At 36.8% G+C, this 20,233-nt stretch overlaps 1 protein-coding gene across 1 annotated transcript in view; it reads left to right on the top strand.

Annotated features, from left to right (window-relative positions):
* The window catches only part of RAB28 (RAB28, member RAS oncogene family), a gene marked incomplete at its 5' end in the record, with an annotated part of 57,717 nt that overhangs the window by 7,256 nt on the left and 30,228 nt on the right, over positions 1–20,233 (top strand). Inside the window, one exon of the mRNA XM_010083031.1 lies at positions 6,937–7,066. Coding sequence (XP_010081333.1) covers positions 6,937–7,066 — 130 coding nt within the window. The remainder of the gene's footprint in view (positions 1–6,936; positions 7,067–20,233) is intronic.

The following is a 20,233-nucleotide window of genomic DNA, read 5'->3' as shown; positions in this document are numbered from 1 at the left end:
GACAAAATGTAGAGATATAGACTGGATGGGTGGACCATAAGGTGGCTGAAAAACTTATTTGACAGCTGGACTTAAAGGAAGATGGTCCATATCTCTGTGTCTTACTAATGCCTGGCTAGAAGTTGTATTCCGTAGGGGTTTGTACTGGGGTCATGTCTTTTACTAATTCTTTGATGAATGGAACAAAATGTTGTTTGTAAGTTTGCAAATGACACCAAACTGGGGAGGAATGGTCATTGTGCTGGAGGAGAGGGCTGCTCTTGAGAGAGACCATGACAAACTGAAGGAATGGGCCAACAGAGAAACCTTTTGACATTTGCTAAGACAAATGTAAAGTCTTGCACCTGAGACAGAATAACCTTATGCCGGCTGGGAGTCAACTGCTGGGGAATGAACTGTTGAGGAATCAACTGAAGCATCTCTCCTATGAGGAAAGGCTGCGAGAGCTGGAACTGTTCAACATGGAGAAGAGAAGGCTCAGGGGGATCTTATCAATATATATAAATACCTGAAGGGAAAGTGCGAAGAAGATGGAGCCAGGCTCTTTTCAATGGTGCCCAGTGACAGGACAAGCAACAATGGGTGCAAACTGAAACACAACAGGTTCCCTATGAATGTCAGGAAACACCTTTTCACTGTGAAAACAACTGTGAAACAACTTTTCACAGGTTGCCCAGAGAGGCTGCGGAGTCTCTATCCTCAGAGATATCAAAAGCCGTTTGGATGTGTTCCTGGGCAGCTGGCTTTAGGTGACACTGCCTGAACAGGGGTGTTGGACTAAACGACCTCTAGAGGTCCCTTCCAACCTCAGCCGTTCTGTGAAATGTCTTTGGAGGAAAGAAGGTGGGGTCTTACAAGAAAAAAACAGTGGAATGGGAGTCAGCAGTGCACCCTTGTAACAGTAAAAGCTAAATGAATACCGGACTGCATTAGTAAGAATGAAGTAGGCAAATCAAGGAAAGTTATTATCATCCTGTCTGAATTTTTGAAGCTACATTTGGACTACTGTGCTCAGTTTTGGGTTCCCCAGTACAGGGAAGCCTTTGAAATATTAGAGCAATTCTAGTGAAGGTTGCTACAAAATAATTATGTGTACCTCTGGTGTGTTGCACTTGGTCAGTGTGTGTGGTGCAACTGGGATTTTAAACATCTTATTTGTAAAGTACACAGGTTGTGTACATACACATAGAGTAGATGATTTGGATCTGTTGCAGAAATTGTGTTCATCTGCATGTATTCTCAAAATCTAAATCATTCAAATTTAAAGTACATGTGTAGAATAGCTTGCAGCATGCCTACAGTATGCATCACGCTTTTATCCAGTATTTGCAGATGCACACAGCCTTGAATAAGACTTCATCTGGTTGATCATTGTGAGATTCAGAAATCACAAGTGGCTGAATGCTTGTTGATTTCTTGTGCCATATTTTAAAATAAGAGTGCCAGATTTGAGGATGGGAATCTGTTTAATTTTCTTGTGTGGTTGCAGTTGGAGAAATTGCAGTTCACTTGCTATCTTGAAGCAGTTGATTTTTTCTCCTCCCTTTTTTTTTTTTTTTTTTTTCTTTTTTTTTTTTTTCCCCCTTTGGTGTTGCTCATCCAGAACAATATAGTTGCTGTGTCCCATCTTGGTAGCTAAATTTCACTGGTGGGTCAGAAGAACTCTGCAAGCTGAGGGGAAAGAGAGCTCTTTGGCCATTATAAATCAAAGGTGCTAATAAACAACTTTCTGTCAGTGTTGATTAAAGCTGACACATTTGTCTCAGAATTGAAGGAGGCTGAGAGTAATCATATAGTCAGCTACCACAGCTGAGGTGATAGACAGTAGTGCATTCAATTATGGCAACTCAGTTGCATGTATGTGAGTGACCATATCCTCAGTATCAGCAAAGACAGCAGTGGTTAAGCATAACTTTTTTCACCTGTAAAAAGAGCATTTCTGCAGATGTGCAAGATATCATGAAGTCAAACTTCGCTAAAGTTAATATTCTGTGAACTAGAAAAAATATTTTAGAATTTTGGTCTGACATATTTCAGGAATATTAGTGAAAATTTGAAAGTTAATTTAGTTCCTTCATACTAAAGTCAGTCATAGGATGAGGGCAGCTGAGGATGAACCTGAAGAAGAAAACATTTGGTTTTAATTAGTGTTTTCTGTAGCTTTCTTTTATTGTGACAAGTCTTGACATAAACTTGACACCTTTTAAATGTTGGTTGTCTAGTGTGAATATATTGCCTGGTTGCAACACTTCCATAATAGCAGTTTTGCTGTTGTTTGCATGGTAAGTATTTCAGAACCACTCCCATCTCTTACCTGTAATTGCTGCCCCTACCCACGTATCTAGTTTCAAGTATCTTTAAGAGCTGGCATACACGACCTCATAAATTGGCTTGTTAATAGAATAAGAGTACTACAGACTCTACCTTCTCCAGAGACCAGCAAATAATTTCTGCAGTATTCTCAGTTTCCAGTGACCTATTTTTAAAAATACTCTATAGTTCCAAAACAAAAAGCACTCACATACACACTAATGTAGGCAAAATGTTTCTCTTACTAGAGTGCAGTTGTGCAAGCAGGGACTATTTTCCACGTTCCTGGAGACTAGAGAATTAACATGCTGTTCTCGGCATGTTGTCACCCATATGTTTCAAACCTTTTTCATGGCAGAGAAATGTGCTACTTTTTGTGTAAAAAGGCCAGTGTTAATTTTCCACCTTAATTCCTCATACATAATGGAGAAGTAACAGCTTTTATACTATCTACTCATTCTGTACTCCATGTACTCTAAGTTTGTGCAATATATGATGTATATTTGTGAAAGCAATGATGGGATTTCTATGTTAAATAAAAAAAGATGAAATAAATTTTAGCTATGGAGTTATGACTAGTCCTTCATTAATTATCATACTAAGTTCCTTATAGAGTGCTGTTGTGTCAAAAATTTAAGCAAGAAGTATTCCTTATGACCTGGAAACCATTATGCTTTTTTTGGTGTCTCCAGACTGTGATACCTACCATCTTTGTTTCTTAAATATAGCAAATACTGACAAGGTTCAAAAAAAGAATGGTTAAGAAAAGAATATGCTTTAGGGGCATATTAGGTGAGCTCTAGTTGTGAATTTTGTTCAATGATTTCTTTAACAGAAAATCCACCGTGAATACCGTTTCTTCCAAAAGTGTAGGAAGGCTGCAGTTGGCTAGAGGACATGTAGCAGAGTAGCACTTTGAAGAATTAGAAACAGTTGGCCAACCTTAAATGCTCAGATTCTATTAACTTTACATTACATCTAACTCTGATTAAACTCCTCAGTGCTGAAGATGGTTTAGATAGTCTGCTCTGCTGTTCTGCGAGCTGATGGGAGAACTTGACCACTGATGAAAGAAGTGTGCCACGTGCTCTTTCTCACTTACAGCTTTCAGCCTTATGTTTTTTTTTTTTTTAACCTTTACAATACATGTCCTTCAGCTTGAGTTTCTTCTTCTACACTGAGCATTTAATAACATCAGTATGTCCTTCCTAGAGCAAGGCTTATATTATGAAAGACAAATACATACTTGCACAGGCATGGGGGTAGTTATAGAATTAGTTAGAAGAAGTTAACTGCGATGCAAGATATTAAGGAATAAATTGTACAAAAGTTGGAAGAGGGAAGTGGATGTCTAATTTTAGATTTATTAATAAAGAGAAAAGATGAATGTCATAATTCTTAATTTCCTTGAAGGAGCAACTGAAAGCTGCTCCTCAGAAATTAATAGCAGCCATATAAATATAAGGAAAAAGAACTCATTTTGCCAAGGAGTTGATGACACTGAAGGAAAAGAGATAGATTTATATTGCTGTCATAGGGAAATAGGTATTGAAGGGATCTCAGTAGGATCTGTTGCCCTCCTCTGAAGCTATGCCGGTATAATGTCTGTTTTATTTTTATCTGTTTTATTTTTATCAACCTTTAGAAGTCCTCCAGTGTTGGTGACTGCTGTCCCTGAACGTGGTGTATTTCAGAGCTTCATTGTTCTTATTGTCTACATGATTTTTTCTAGAATGAACCCTTGCTATAATCTTGCTGTAATTTAAACCTATTGCTACATGTATTCATCACAGAATTGTAAGAATGTTCAAGATGGAAAGGATCTCAGGTCTCTAGTCAAATCTGCTCAAAGTAGGTTCAGCTGTGAGGTGGGACTGGGTTGCTTAGGGCTTTATCCATTCTTCTTGTAAACCTCTAAGGACGGGAGGCTGAGCAACCTCTTTGGGCAACCTGTTCCACTGCTTGACTCTCCTCATGGTGAAAAAGCTTCTCCTTATATCTAGTTTGAATTTCTCTTGTTTCAGCTTAGGCCCATTGTGTTTCATCCTCCTGCCATGCACTGCTGTAAAGAGTCTGGCTCCATCTCCTTCATAACTTCCTCATGGGTATGAGAAGGCTGCTTTTAGGTCTTCCTAGGACTACCCGCTCCCCGTGTTGAAGAATTCTGGTTCCCTCAGCTTTTCCTTGTAGGACACAAGTGCTCCAACTTCTGATCGTCTTGGTGGCCCTCTGTTGAACTTACTCCGGTTTATTGATGTCTTGAGGGGCCTAAGACTGGATGTATTACTTTAGATACAAGCTAACAGGTGCTGAGTAGAAAGGAATAGATCCTTTGATCAAGTGGCTGTGCTTTTGCTAATACAGTCTAGGATTATGTTGGCCATCCTTGCTGCCAGGGAACATTGCTGGCTCATATTTGGCTTGCAGTCTACCAAGACCTGCAGGTCATTTTCAGTTGCTCAGCAGCCCATCTCTCCCCTCAGCTGGTATTGTTAATTCATCCCCAGCTACAGGGTTTGCATTTGTCCTTGATGAATGTTGAAAGGTTCCTGTTTGCCCGTTTCTTGAGTGTGTCTACATACCTTTGAATGATAGTCCTGCCCTCAGGCATATTGGCTGGTCCTCTCAATTTAGTGTCATCTGCAAACTATGTATAAGAGCATATAAAAAGGGAACTGTTGTCTTCTGTTAAAACTTCTAGCATAGAAGCATAGAATGGTTTAGGTTGGAAGAGATCTTAAAGATCATCTAGTTCCAACCCCCTGCCATGGGCAGGGACACCCTCCACTAGCCCAGATTGCTCAAAGCCTCATCCAACCTGGCCTTGAACACCTCCAGGGATGGGGCATCCACAGTTTCTCTGGGCAACCTGTTCCAGTGTCTCACGACCCTCACAGTAAAAATTTTCTTCCTAATATCTAATCTAAATTTACCCTCTTTCAGCTTAAAACTCTTACTCCTTGTCCTATCCCTGCACTTCCTGATCAAGAGTCCTTCCCCATCTCTCATGTAGGCCCCCTTTAAGTCCTGGAAGGCTGCTGTAAGGTCTCCCTAGAGCCATCTCACCATCATGCCTGCCATCAGTCTTGTGTTTGTTGAAACAGTCCAGTTTTTTCAATTTTCTGATGTCAGTCATGGTTTCTAAACCTTTGATATTGTTACTGGTCTCTTCTAGTCTACCCTTTTCTTGACATTCAGCGTCCAAACCTAGCTGCATTGTTTCACCTGGAATGTTTCATGCCAGTGTGATATTTGCCTTTTTCCTACAAATTAAGCTTGATATACTCAACTGTGATGTACTATAACTCCTTGATCCTGTTGTGTAGAACTTGCTACAAAGCCAGATGTTTCTTGTTGTACAGTAGATTTTTGCTTCCTTTGAACTTGTCATGGTACTTATTGAACTGCATCCTATTATTTTTATGTTGTTTCTCATCATATAATCTAAACTCTCAAATATTCTTGCAGTCTCTACCAGTTTGTTGTCATCTGTGAAATTATTAACTGTGCACTCTATTTTATGATCTAAGACACTCCTCATGAAACTATCACCTATTTTATGATCTAAGACACTCCTCATGAAACTATCAAGTAAAGCTGGGCCCAGACAAATGCCTGAAAAACTTGACTAGGTCATTGAACCAGCTAATTTTGTGTGTGTTGTATTGGGTTTTTAGAATATTTGTAAAAATCTCATGTGAGGAACAGTGTGCAGTTGTAGGAATTTTTTTTCCAAATGTGAATGCCATGAGAACAAGTGCAACAGAAGCCAATTCTGACTATTCCTCATTTACAAGACAATTTATTAGGATGTAGTGAAAAGCAGGGGCAAAAGACTCAGTAACTGAGAGGAGAGTGATTTATGAGAGCTGATCTTAGAATTATGGAGGGGAGAAGGCAGCCATTTGGGCTATTAATAGGCTGTGCTTTATAATATTGAACATTAGCTCTGAGGAATCTTTGGGAATGTCAGTTTTGAGTATTTGTTGCTTTTAGCCTGGCCCAGATATACATGGGACTCCATTCTTTTTGACTTCTGAACACATTTTAATTTTTCCCTTTGAAAGTTTAAAGCTTGCCAGTACTTCTTGCTTGTCTTCTGCAACAGTGAAGGAAGGGATCTGGCCTCTCTTCCCAAAGGAGAGCAGAGAGGCAACAGTCAAGCAATGTGCAGAAATGTACAATTTAGCTGTTTTTATTTTTTGTGTTCTTCAAAAAGGGAACAATGAAACTGCAAATAATATTGCCTAAAATAAAAGTCCTTCTCCAGTGTGATGTTTATCTTACTATTATTGTGAAGTGCTTTTAAGGTTTTTTGTAAAGCATATGCACTTTCATATATTTCTAATATAACTAGTTGTGCTCTTTACTGAATTGCCATTTTTTTCTGCCCTTGTGGTTCAGTTAACATCTGAGTTTGGAGCACATGGAATGCAGGAGAAATACTGCAATCAAATGTGTTTATTATGGAAGCTTATAATTCCTTTGATTATTCCTTAAGAGAGACAATGCCATTATTTGTTAATGCTCTATTTTATGGTGATAGTAATTTAGACTGAAGCAAATTTTACCAATGTTAAAATATTTTTATAGCCTCTAACATTTTAAATGTATCTTTTTATTTAGGGTATTCTCTTGGTTTATGATATTACCAATGGCCAGAGCTTTGAAAATTTAGAAGACTGGTACAATGTGGTAAAAAAAGTGAATGAAGAATCAGAAACACAGCCACTTGTGGCCTTGGTTGGAAATAAAAGTAAGTTATTCATACTTAAATATTTATTCAAATACTCTGGATGTTGCTCTTTATTGAAGAAATGGCATTGGGTGTATCTTTATTAAAATGAAACAAAATACTGCCTTGTGCGTTGTTGCTGTGTACAGATGACATATTCGGGTGTACCTCAGGATTTTGGTTTTGGGTAGTTAGGTTGAGGGACTTGCTGCATCCTGCTTTGCCTAGCCTGCAGCCTCTCAGCCTGTGTTTTCTTTACTTGGAGAGCAGCACACAGGAGTAGAGAGATTTCTCTCACTCATGTTTGAATTCAGGATATAGCCATGGCATGCATCTAAAAGCATTCCTGGATCTAATAACAGGTATATTTCATAGTTCTGTCTGTCAAGAGACTGCTAAATTAAGTACTGGTATACATTATTTAAAGTATCTACACAATGCACTAGGCATAATATATATGAGTTGCTTATTAGGCTTTTTTTGCATTCTGTCTGTAGTTTTGCATGAGGTTACTTATTTCCTATTGTCCTGGGCTTTTTTAACCTGTCCTCTTCTTGATCATGTAAATATGATACAATGGTCTGACCACCAAATTATTCCACTTTAAATAGTGGTTACCTCTTTAGTTTCCTAATCAGATGGATTCCAAATTCCCCCATTTCCGGATAAGAAATCTTACAGAAACATCCTTATTAGTATATCTGAGATCCCCTTTTTTTATTGAAGATGATAAAAACAACATAAAGCAATTTTAGAAACAGATGGTAGAAAAACAAGTGGTGGAAACAGATACAGACTTTTTATCAATGTAAGTATATTTTTTTGAACAACAAAGAACAGATTTGATCTGTTTTTACTTTCTGAGTAATTTGTGTCCATCTCACAATGTCCATATCGTGAACAAACCTGAAAAAAAGACCTCATCTAGCAAGTTAGTATTGTTTAAAAGCACTTGATAACAACGTAGAAGCAATATTTTCATTCAGAACCATTAACTGTAGTGTTGCTACTATGATGCTGTAACATTTTATTATATTAATTATGAAAGACTACTTACTTTCTGGGAAGAAAACAGAGAAGCTCTTAGAGTTACAATATATAAATAGCACTTCATAAAGTATAACATAGACAGTGTTGTGCTTGAGCAAACCAGAGTCAATAATACAGATTCTGTTGACATTCAATATTTTATATTTTTCACTGATCTATATTTTACCCCAAAATTTGACTTCCTAGCTGGAGTTCTGCAAATCTCATGAAGTATTTACAGAACATAAACTGTAATATAGGATAAATAATGTTCGTTTGCTGGAATGACTCCATAAAGGTAGAAAATCAGACACTAGTTTCCATTTGAAGTTTTCTCTCTGTTATAAACCTTAAGTATATATATTTTACTCACAGACATGCCTGTAATTCTTTAAAATCCATGTATTTCCTTGGGAGGATCTGCAAATAGGATATGGTTTTGTAGGTGAGCTTCCAGATAAAGACTGACACTGACCAGTGAAAGGGCTTTCATATTATGAAAATAGCAGCTGAAGGAACAGTGTGGTTGCTACCTCCTTTTCCTTCGGAAGCTGTGTATAAAGAAAAAAAAGCCAGCTGTTGCTTTCATATGATCCTAAAGATGTTTGTGTTGTTGCACGTCGAGCATTCAGGGGATGCTGCTTACAGAGATAATTTTTTTGCTTTACTTTTATTTCAGTATGATAAAAATTCAGCTTTTAGAAGTACATTGGTTTTCTGAATTCTGTAATGGGAGAGTAATCTCTAGGAGGGCTTCCACTCCAATACTTTAATGGCCTGTGAAAGTAACTGTAGTCAAGCTCCTATTGTTACATAAATAGAAAACAAGGTTTTTTTGTATAGAAGCATGGTGTTGACTCTTGCATGTTATGAAAGAATAAAGCTACTAGTAGTAGCAAGTTCTTCAGGTGGAATCACTGGGTTCAGAATAGCCAACTTCTTTGCTTGGTAGGTGTTAAGCTTGTACATAATGCAAGAGCAATAATAGGGTTAAATCCAAGAAAAGCCATTTGATGACTTGATGAACTTACTTGACATCGTGCATCATACAGGCGAAATACTTTCAGTCAGTAATTTCTGTGTCAGGATTGTACTTGATTTTTGAGCTACACATGTCTTTTAGGAAAATATCCAGGTATGTGTAGTTAAAGACTAGAAATGTCCATATCCACAGGCAAGTTATTCTAACACTTAACTTTCTTTCTGATAGAAGTTTTAAAAATTGCCAAGAATGCAGTTATTTTCATTCATAGCAGCTGGAAGCATTAGGCCAGTATTTATATACCTAGATAAGCATTTGGAAGCCCAGCTGAAACCATCGGTTCTGAAACCTTGGCCTAAATTTAGTGCTGCTCTTTTAAGTATACTTAGCTTGGTTTTAGGCTCTTATTTGGCCATTTTCACTTACGAAAACTGTCTGAAAGAAATGCGTATTTTTCTGCTTTGGGGTAAATGCACCTGGGATCTCTGCTGTAGTGCTTCAGAAATAGGAATAAAGCTATAGCTTTAAAAAAAAGCTTGGAAGAAAACAATGAAAAATATTTTTCTTCACAATGAAATATAGAAAACTGTACACATGATTCCTATTAGGTGAAAATAATTTCCTTGGATATTAAATTTTTGTCATTGAAAGCAAATTGCTTCAGGTATAGGAGTATATGGTGCATAGTTGTGTACTAGCTGTTAAACTGTCTATAAAACTGTGTGATTTATTAGTGGTTTTTTGTATCCATTTGTAGTCATTCTGTTATATGTGTAAGTTTGCAGGAATTTCTTAAGTGTTCCGTCAAACTTGAACAAATTGTTTAGTGCTGATTTAAATGAATTAGTGCTAGTTTTGACTATTCTGTTTTATTGTACATTGCAACAGATTAGAAACACAAACACAGTGAGCTACTGTGCATCTGTTTAAAGCATGACAATTAACTTCAGAGTGGCGGCAATTTTTTTAAATGTCCTATTATGATTATAAGATTAAGATTTATTCATGAAACATTGGAAAGGTAATTTCTACATACAAAGCTCCGATCAGTCTCCAGTCTCTCATCCATCAGAAATTTATTTGAAAGTAGTAAAGTAGTATGAATTGAGATCTCCTAAATTGTGGACCTCCCCACCCCTCATTTTTCCCCCCCTCTCTTTTTTCTTTTTTCTTCAGGACTAGCTAAAATCAAAGACTGTCATTGTGCACTAATTTATTAAAAATAATTGGGAGAACAAGAAGTTTTGGTGTTGAAAAACTTTGGAGTCCTCCTTTGTGAAAGTGGTGCTTTATTTAAGGTGACTGTCTTCCTCCTGGGTGCTTAGTTTTATTTTTCATTCTTTCGTTCTTCCTATACATTTTTTCCATAGCCTGACCTACACATCTGGTCAGAGAGAGTAGAAAATGTTTTGAGTCAAGATCTTGCACAGACCTGTTTCTTGCACTGATGTCTGATTATCAGTTAATTCTCTATATTTCTATAGGTTTTTCTCTGTGCATTTGGTAAACAACAAAATGAATTATAAAATTTCATGTACAATTTTTCTATTCCATATTAATATTAAGTCATAAGATGTTAATAATCCTAAAATTTACAGTTGGCATTGAATCTTAAATTTAACTTTTCATGTAACTTACTTTGCAGTATTTTAATCCTATTTAATACAAAGTATATTTGAAATATACTTATTTGTGTGTTGCTAATACCGTTTCGTTTGCACCAGAAATAAGGGAGTTAGCCTTATTGTTAAGTTTAACAAATGCTTTTCAATTTCAGTGCAGTGGCTTAAAACGTTTATAGATATGTTGCTGTCGAGTACTTTGACATATTGTATAGGATAAATTGACCTATAGTTATCAAGTGAATGAATTGTGGTTTGTGCACTTAGGATCTTTGCTTAAATTTGGTATTGACAAAGTTCAGTAATTGCAATGGATCTTCTAGTCATTAGTGTGAATTAGAGAGATTTTACTGTGTTTTGTATGACTGATGTGTTTCTTTCTTTTCTACCTTGACTACTTTGTATATTTTGCTCTGCACTAATCTATAAACAGACTCCTCAAGTGTCATACCAACATTTTCCGTGGATATATTGTAAATAAAATTAACCCAGGTTGCATGGGAGCTACACTCATTTTGATTTATAGCTACCAAGCTGGTCTTAGGGCGTTGGTTATCTGTAGCTTATATAGGGGGTAGGAATTATCAGGTGCCAGTGCATAGTGGATGAATGAATGGTTTCTATTCTTAGAGATATTAACCAGATCCACTCCTCAATAAAGACTAATAACTCAGTTTTTTAAACAGTCTTCATGACAGATGAGGGCACAGTGGAGAATGCATCAGCACTAATTAAGAATGTTGACCGTTAGTTCGTCTTAGCCATGATTAATTGATCTTGGAGTGCTATCTGAACAGGAAGTGGTATGCTGTTACATTGTGAAGTTTAAAGGTTACATTTTAGTGTACCCTTTAACTTATATTTACATACAACGTAAAATGTTTTTACCTATCTTATCTGAGTGCAGAAAGAAACATTTTTCAGCCCAGATACAAATGAATGTTTGGTGTACTGTATATTAATGTGAATCTGGCTGAAACAGGACGTACTCAGTCTGCTTTTGGACTCAGCTGTTGCATTATACACTTAGTTTCCCAGCTGTACTCAGAAAATTTCTTCATTAACACTCATTTTGAGATTCTGGTTTATTAAAATATAGAACTATGCATTAATTCTCTTGTCCCTCCCAACCTCCCCCAGCTGTTTTCTACTCTTGTTTCCTGTGAGCTTGCACTTGTTACGTCCTTCACCTGTAATTAAGACAAGTGTTGAGCAGCAAAGGGAAAGACTCCTGTTCTCTTGAGTCTTATGCCTGATTAAACTGAAGTTCCTGTATGCCTGACAGCAGGTCCAGTCACCTGAGCCTCACACATGCTCCTGGGATTGGAGGGTGAAGTACTTACATGTAGAGACTCCCTTAAAAAGAAAACTTTGTGCTGTGCTACGGCCAGTTTACCAACTAATTTGAATAAATGTAGAATGCTATCCTGTTTTAAAATATGTATAGAATGGTTGTCTCAACAAACTCATAAGATTGATAGAAAATTGCAGTCTTATGAATTTGTTTGTTTCAGTGATCAGGTAACTTTTTAAAAAAAATATTCTTAACAAAAAACTTAAATTAATGAAAGGGAAAATCACAGGTGAAAATGATCTTTTATTCACCATACGCTTTGTATTACTTTATAGATGGGAACAGTCTAGAAATGTACACATTTTTGAGTGATAAAATTACCTTACTTGTCTGAGAAAGCATTTGTCTTGTGAGAATTTGATCCTAAATCATGCTTGACATAATATTAGTGGTGCTGGCTACCGTCACTGCTGAAGTGATTTATTTAATTATGTCTATTAGGTTGCCGTGTGGGCAAGTCTACTAATATGCCACACAGAGATACATAAACGGAGCCTGAGCCTCAAGTGTAGTTCTTTAGAAAGTAGCTGAGCTCACAGAAAATTATAGAGAACAAAAGAAGGAAGGTTTATTGCTGTTGTGTAGTGTTTACTTAAACATATTCCATTGGCTGAGAAGGTAGAACACTTGACAGGAGTCACAGTGGACACAGCATCTGCTAAATAAGCCAGTTAAAGGCAGATTTTTAGAATTCTGGACTTTCAGTGCTGCAGCCATTACTGGAGAATGTCTACAGGACAGATTTTGATGGTGGCTCTCAAAAGCCAAGTAGACCAGAAGGGGAATCTTTTCTGTCATGCTGCTGAAAAGATAATGATCATTATAATAATTTTCTGCCCTGCCTGTTTTAAGAACAGATTGTGATCTTCAGCACACATAGAATTAGCTAGTAGTGAGTTTGCTTTTTGATTTGTGTTCTGCCACAGTATGGGATTCAGTATAGGGGTGAAGCTAAATAATATATACACCTTGCCCACAGAAGATATATTACTGTTATACCACTTGTCTGACTTTGAGATTTGTACAGCTAGACAGAGCCCTGACATAAACAGGTGTAATTCTATGAAAATCAATGAATTTGTACCAGGAGAGATTAGATATTGTACAAACTGATGAAATTAATATTTTTTCATTCAGATCACATGGTGCTTTAGTAGGAAAGGGAGGGTAGTCATGAACTAGTCCAACTGAGGGACTGCTGTTATGTTATGCTTTTTTATTTTAGTGAGTGTGAATAACTTGTTTTCGTCTTCTTGCACTTAAAATTGTGAGGCTGTACTTCAGATTTTATTTGCTCACATTAAGTTTGGCCTGCTAAGACCAACCAAGAACTAAGACCAAGTTCAAGGGCCTGGTAGAATATTATTAGTATAGCTGTAACTCAAACACCAGTGTGACAGAAGTGCCAGTAAATAGTATATTCTCATTCACTAACAGTTACACTTAAATTCAGAAAAATCTTTAAAGATGTCATTGAAAAATGGAAGTAGAAGTAAACCGTTTAAATACAAAGGTTAGAACAGTATATGTGTCCTATTTTTATAATAATAAACAAATGGAATGCTGAGAGATCTCTTACTGTTTCCATGGATTTTGTCTGTAGTTTATTTAGCAATGTAGACATACGTCTAATAAAAAAGATGCTGCATAAACCATAGTCCAGGCTGAATGTGCTTCTGTTTTTGGTTTAGGTAGAAATGTTTTTTCTGGCTGCGTCCTCCATACTTAGGTCTTCTTACAACAAATGAAAAGCCCTTAATTGTACCTAAGGGAATAGTTAGTCTACGGTGGACATATGGTGGACAAAGCTGAGTCTAGTAAATGAAAAAAATTGCAAACAGAAAATGTGTGAATGTCTGTACAGTCTGAGTCGTGCAAGATATTGTACTGTTGGATTGTAGCTTATTTTAAGTTAGTTTGCTGTTCTTTTCTATGAGTATATTAACGGAAGTCAGTGCAGCATAACATAAGTAGTTTTAAAAACCAATCAATTTAATGTCTGTTTTACTGGATTGAAAAAAATACCTGTTTTTAAGACAGGACAGAATTTTTTTTCTTTGCAAGTTGTCTTGCTCCCACCTTTGCCATATGACATAAATGCAATTTGATTTCATTAGTGCAGTGAAGCTCCCTGAAATTTTTAAAAGTTATAACATTTGACTTGGGGCAGTTAATCAGTGTTAACCCTGAGCAGCTCTTGGACTTTATGGATTCAAGCATTATGTGTGGTTGCACTGCTCCAGCAAAAGGTTAAGTATTAATGGAAAATGTTCACAGCTCTTTTACTCAAAGAAAACATGTTACTTGTAAGTTTTCTTTTGATTTTACTTTTACAGTTACATTGAATGTCTTCATTCATTTAGCCATCCATAAAGCAAATATTGTTGCACATGCAGTGGATAATAAGTCTTTTTAGGACTACTTGTGTGGTATGTCACAGATCATTAACTGCAAGTAACCACCTGACTTGAGGGAAGTCTGGAAGCATCATTACAGTGAAATAAGCTTTTATTTCTGTATCACTGCAGCACATTGATTTGTAGGAATGTCTCCATTAGCTACTGTGGAAATATATTCTCATATATTATTATTGAAGGAAGTTGATGAGAGAGGATAACCAAATTTCAAATGTGAATAAGGCATTAGAATTTGGATTTTGGACAAAGTGGGAAAAAAGACAAGTGCTATTGTAGCATTATTTCTATTTAAAGCTAGATAAGGCAGTAAACTGATCTTTTTATAGTGCTTCACAGTTTTAGAGTCAGACTAGTGTAGCAGTTATACAGTACTTATGTGTACACTGCAATTTCAACTGAAATGCATATAGTAATTGAAGCTGTTTACTCTGTACAGACAGAAAGTGTGGTAGAGAAGTTTCTTCCTAATCAGCAGGGAAAACTTAAGCTTGTTCTAATTATTTCAATGAATGATAAAATTTTAAACTTTTTATTGGATGTAACCAGTAATTATTTCAGCTCAACTTAGAGGATGAAGGATAGCCTATGTTAATATGGGAAATTATTATAAGGGATAACTGCCATTAATATGATTAAGAATTTGTAGTATGAAAAATGCAATTCTGAAACATTGTCCTGAAAATATTTTAGAAAACTTGAGGTTCTCACAGACATTAAAGTTAAGGTAATACTATGGGATTATTTTGATATGTTGCTGTTTTTCAAAATAATTTGCTGTCAGATCCTTTAGGAGCAAAATGCAATAGAAGATCAATAAATCAGTAGGGTGTTCAAATCAGCTGAAACCAGGACACTGAGTGTTACAGTATGAACTATGTGCATGCAGATTTAAGAATGAAGAAGAAAAATTATGGGGAATGCATTATATGTATATTTTAAAATTGTATAATTCTTAGGACATTATTGTTTAATGGTGATTTGCAAGAGAAGAAGTGGAAATTAATGATACTATTTCAAGTTTAGTCCATGGTTATAGCTCCATATATTTGATATAATGAGACATTCTGAGTTTATGATCGTAGAATCAAGAAAGGCTTGCTTTTGATAAATATTGAGGTGTAATAATTATGTATATTGAGGGAAACTTTAAAATACTGGATTTTGCAATCTTAAGCATTTTTTTGTGATAGACAATTTAAAATGAAAGCTGGAAGAAATAAGATTTGTGCAGATAGCACACGTTTGATTCTATTGAAAGAAAGAGTGAGCCTCAGTTGCTAAAAGCTTTATACATTTACAGGAGAAGTTTGGAAGATCATTTGCTGGAGGCATGCAGAAGGAAGAAAGCAGTGTATAGAAGTGTGGGTCAGGCTGTTACATTGAACTGTTTCAAAAATATTTTTATGTTCTGCTGCCCACATAGAAAATGATGGCGTTTTGGATTCTACTTCTCAGTCTCCCTTCAAAACTCATTATGGAAAAGTTTGAAGTATTTTGACTTGGAGATGTCACTGCAATGTCCCATGGAAAGTGTAATGCTGATGCTTCTCTTCCTGTTCTACAGGCTGTGGTCCTGATGCTATGGACCTGTTTTTTTTTTTTTTTTTCCCTTTTTTTTTTTTTTTTTTGTTTTGTTTTTGTTTTTTTGGTTGATTGGTTGGGTTTTTTTTAATTTTATTTTTCCCTTTATGTTTTCCATGATGTATCACATCCTCTTAGGTATGATAGGACTTTGTGAGAGTAATATATCATGGATACTGTCCAGCTGGTAAATCCAAACTTGGGAGAAAATGACAGTGTAAGACAAATGAAAACCTACTCTCACTGGGCACCATACTGATCTTTCTGAATCAAACTGTTCTGTTCTCTTGGTTGGAATTTTTTTGTGGAGTTAGTTTTATATGGAAAAATGAGCCTTTTTGAGCAGAAAAAAGTAAGTTTTCAGTGTAATAAAAACCCCCTAGTAGTTCTGACTGATGATTCTGGAGTGGTCCATCTGTAGAGATTTTCCATAGATTTTGATCCATTGTTCAGTTCCAAGGATACTGTTGTGGCAGTTTATTTTAATAACATTACCCTGTACTTGCAGGTAATGGAGAAAGAAAAGCCTAGTCTGATTATTGTGCAATTCTGTGAGGTTAAAAATGGTTCTGTATGAAGAGTACTGAGTTCTTTCACAGCAATATTCAGTAAACAATGTTTTAAATAAACTTTCTAGAAAGCACCATGTAAACCAGTTGTGAAACACGGAATACAATTTCAGGCTGTAGAAAGGTTCTGGGTTTTCCTAGAAGTTATTTATTGCATTCTTTACTCTGTTAGGTCCTGTCATCCTACAGTAACTTCATGCTACCATAACTGTAACTTTCTACAACACTACTGATGTTTGTCAGGAACAATTATTGAAAATGTCTGGACTTAATCATGTTTGAACTTACATGTTTGGGTTTCTTTTTAGTGTGAAGAGTTTTTGTTTCTTAAATGATCTTAAGCTATACAGCAGAAGTAAAAGAAACAGCTAATACATCACCTAATTAATAATTAGCAATTTTCTTAGACTGGCTTTTTAAAGTACATATGTTAAGATGGCCTCTTCTTGCACCATAAGTTTTGCACTTTTATTTTAGGAATGGTGTATCCAAAAGGTTTCTAGAGAATAGTTACTGGTGTAGTTGCATGTTTAAGTGGTTGATCACTAAGGCAATAATGCTGGTTTCTGAGCACAGCCAGTACTTTTTCCAGCTGCTTTATAGTGATATCTTGAAGCTTAAAATGTAATCTATATGGGTAAGCCACAAAAGCCACTATATATTAAAGCAGACTCTGACAGTAAATCAAAATTGAACAGCTGGCAACACTACTAAAGTCATAAACTTATTTATTAAAAAAACTAAACAGAAGAATTGTATTAAAAAGAGAGGAATATGTTCTACAGACTGGTGGATATAGCTTAAAACCTGGAAAGTGCTGCAGATTAAGGGCCCAATTTATGAACATCTGTTCTGGCAGTTTCTGTGAGATCCTCATGTTCTTTACAATAAAAGTGTGAAACATGTTTTTCCCCCCATACTAAGTATGCTTTTCTGCAGTTCATAAAACTTGCATTGAGCCTTATGCAACTGGGCCTGTCTGCTTTACACAGTTGCTAGAGTAATTACTATTCATGAAAGAGTTAGTACTATACCAATGTCACAGTCCCATGGTATACGCTTATCCTGACTTGTTTCAAGTGGTCTGATTTGCTTCAGAAGCAGTAAAGGAGAACTGAAATTTCCTTCATATATTTAAACTTGAGTGTGGCCGTGAACTTATAATGGAAGCAGGTCACTAGAGAGCAAAGTGGACAGAAAAATGTCTTGTACGTGTTTTCTCTAAAATTGAAGCATACTTACAAATCTGCTGTTTGCTCTTTAATGGTCACCAAAACAACTGTTAATTCCCCTCATCTCTAAATTTTGAAATAAATTATCATAGCATGATTATTTTAATTAGGATTTTTACACTGAGTAGTACCCTACATTTTTGTCATAATGACAGGTATGTGGGAATAAGCCTTAGGATATTGTTGATCTGCTTTGAGAGGAAACTGAAAAATCATAAATTCAAAACTGAGTGTCTAGTTCCACTGTCAATGGTACTGTTTTGCCTTTGACATCAGTGTGACCAAGATTAGTTTTGGAGATTTTAGGCGCAAGCCCTGTTTTATGATCAAGCTTGATGTGCGTGGCACCAGTCATAATATTTTGTTCTCTAGCTCTTCCTTCATGTTTAGTAATTCAGACTGATCGTTGTGAAAGACCATCAGTTCTTCTCTCAAGCAGTGCAGTCTCTACTAACATCCCAAGCCCTGCTGCCATTAGGAGGCAAAGTCAGTCTTCCAACAAACTCGGAGATTAGGAAACCAAGGTGCAAAGGAAACACGGAACAAACAAGCAATAAATCCTCTTTCCTTGTCCCGAGCAGATTATATTGCTTTATTGAAGAAAATGGTTATACTTTCTTTCAATTTGAATAGTTTCACCATGTTATGCCTTTATTTATTATGTTGCAGAGCCATATCCTTTTATAGTTGTTTAACACTTCAAGCTAAGAATCCTCAAGACAGGAGAATCTCCTTGCTCCTTTTGGGAGCTAGCTTCTAATATGTTTACGATAGAGTCACAGAATGGTTTGGGTTGGAAGAGACCTTAAAGATCATTGAGTTCCAACCCCCTGCCATGGGCAGGGACACCCTCCACTAGACCAGGTTGCTCAAAGCCTCATCCATCCTGGTCTTGAACACCTCCAGGGATGGGGCATCCACGGCTTCTCTGGGCAACCTGTGCCAGTGCCTCACCACCCTCACAGAAAAAAAATTCTTCCTAATATCTAGTCTAAATCTACCCTCTTTCAGCTTAAAACTTACCCCTCATCCTACAACTACAGTCCCAGATCAAGAGTGCCTCCCTGTCTCTCCTGTAGGCCCCTTTCAGGTACTAGAAGGCTGCTATTAGGTCTCCTTGGAGCCTTCTCTTCTCGAGGCTGAACAACCCCAACTCTTTCAGCCTGTCCTCATAGGGGAGGTGCTCCAGCCCTCTGATCATCTTTGTGGCCCTCCTGTGGACTCACTCCAACAAGTTGATGTCCGTTTTCATATGTTGGGGGCTTCAGAGCTGGATGCAGTACTCCAGGTGGGGTCTCATGAGAGCAGAGTAGAGGGGGAGAATCACCTCCCTCGAGCTGCTGGCCACGCTGCTTTTGAGGCAGCCCAGGACATGGGTGGCTTTCTGGGCTGCAAGTGCACATTTCCGGGTCACGTTAATCAACCAACACCCCCAAGTCCTTCTCTTCAGGGCTGCTTTCAATCCGTTCTCCTCCCAGCCTGTGTTTTCGCTTGGGATTGCCCCCACACAGGTGCAGGACCTGGCACTTGGCCGAGGTGAAGGGTCATAATGACAGGAGGGAAAAGAAAGAGGATTTCTGGTATACTTTGGATGAAGAAATATCTTGTGGGAACAAGGCATTTTCCGTTTCCATGCCGTCCATTTTTGAGCATTTTATAGTGTGGGTGCATCTCTGTGGTCTTACTTGTAGTATCAATTTCTGAGATCACTTGGCCAATTTTTTTTCGGCTAACTTGTAGAATATTAAGGCACTCTATTTCTGCCAAATGTATGTTGGTCACTGATAGTTGCTTTTGTCTTTCCATTGGGCGATACTTTTATAATTAATTTAGGTATATTTGTAGTGCTGAGAGCAGTTCTATTAGGCAACTGAAGAAAAAGTGACTTATAATCACTTCACAGTTGTGGAAATTGAATTTTCTTTCTGCTCTGTCTAATATGAAACATGTTTTGTTAATTGGTGCACGATGAATCATTTTATCTGTCAGTGGTGCACAGTATATTAATCTCAGTTCTTAAAGCATGGTTTTATTCATAGAAGGTTCAGAAACATTAGTGCTATATTTGCTTTATCAGTGTGTTTACCTGTGGTGAACTTTTATTTGTTACGTTTGATGTGTTAAACCGCACAAATGTAATTTATACGCACCTGCATAACATGTTTTACTTGTGACCTGGGTTTCATTTGGCAAACTGTGCCTTGGATTCATCAAGGAACTAACCCAACAGGAATCAAGGCTTCATATCAAAGACAGTATCAAATTATGTCCCAGAAGAACCCTAGGTAGGAATACAGGTTGTAGTGGTTTTTATTTGACCTGACTAGATTATTCTGAATTCCAGGTTTTGATTAGGTCAGATTTTCATATTTGTTGTGAGTGCTTTATTTCTCATCCTTGAG

Source organism: Pterocles gutturalis, unplaced genomic scaffold (assembly GCF_000699245.1).
Source record: "Pterocles gutturalis isolate BGI_N339 unplaced genomic scaffold, ASM69924v1 scaffold14200, whole genome shotgun sequence".
In the NCBI taxonomy this organism is placed as follows: domain Eukaryota; kingdom Metazoa; phylum Chordata; class Aves; order Pterocliformes; family Pteroclidae; genus Pterocles; species Pterocles gutturalis.
Note: the sequence above shows the minus strand (reverse complement) of the source record. Positions and strands in the feature narration are given on the sequence as shown.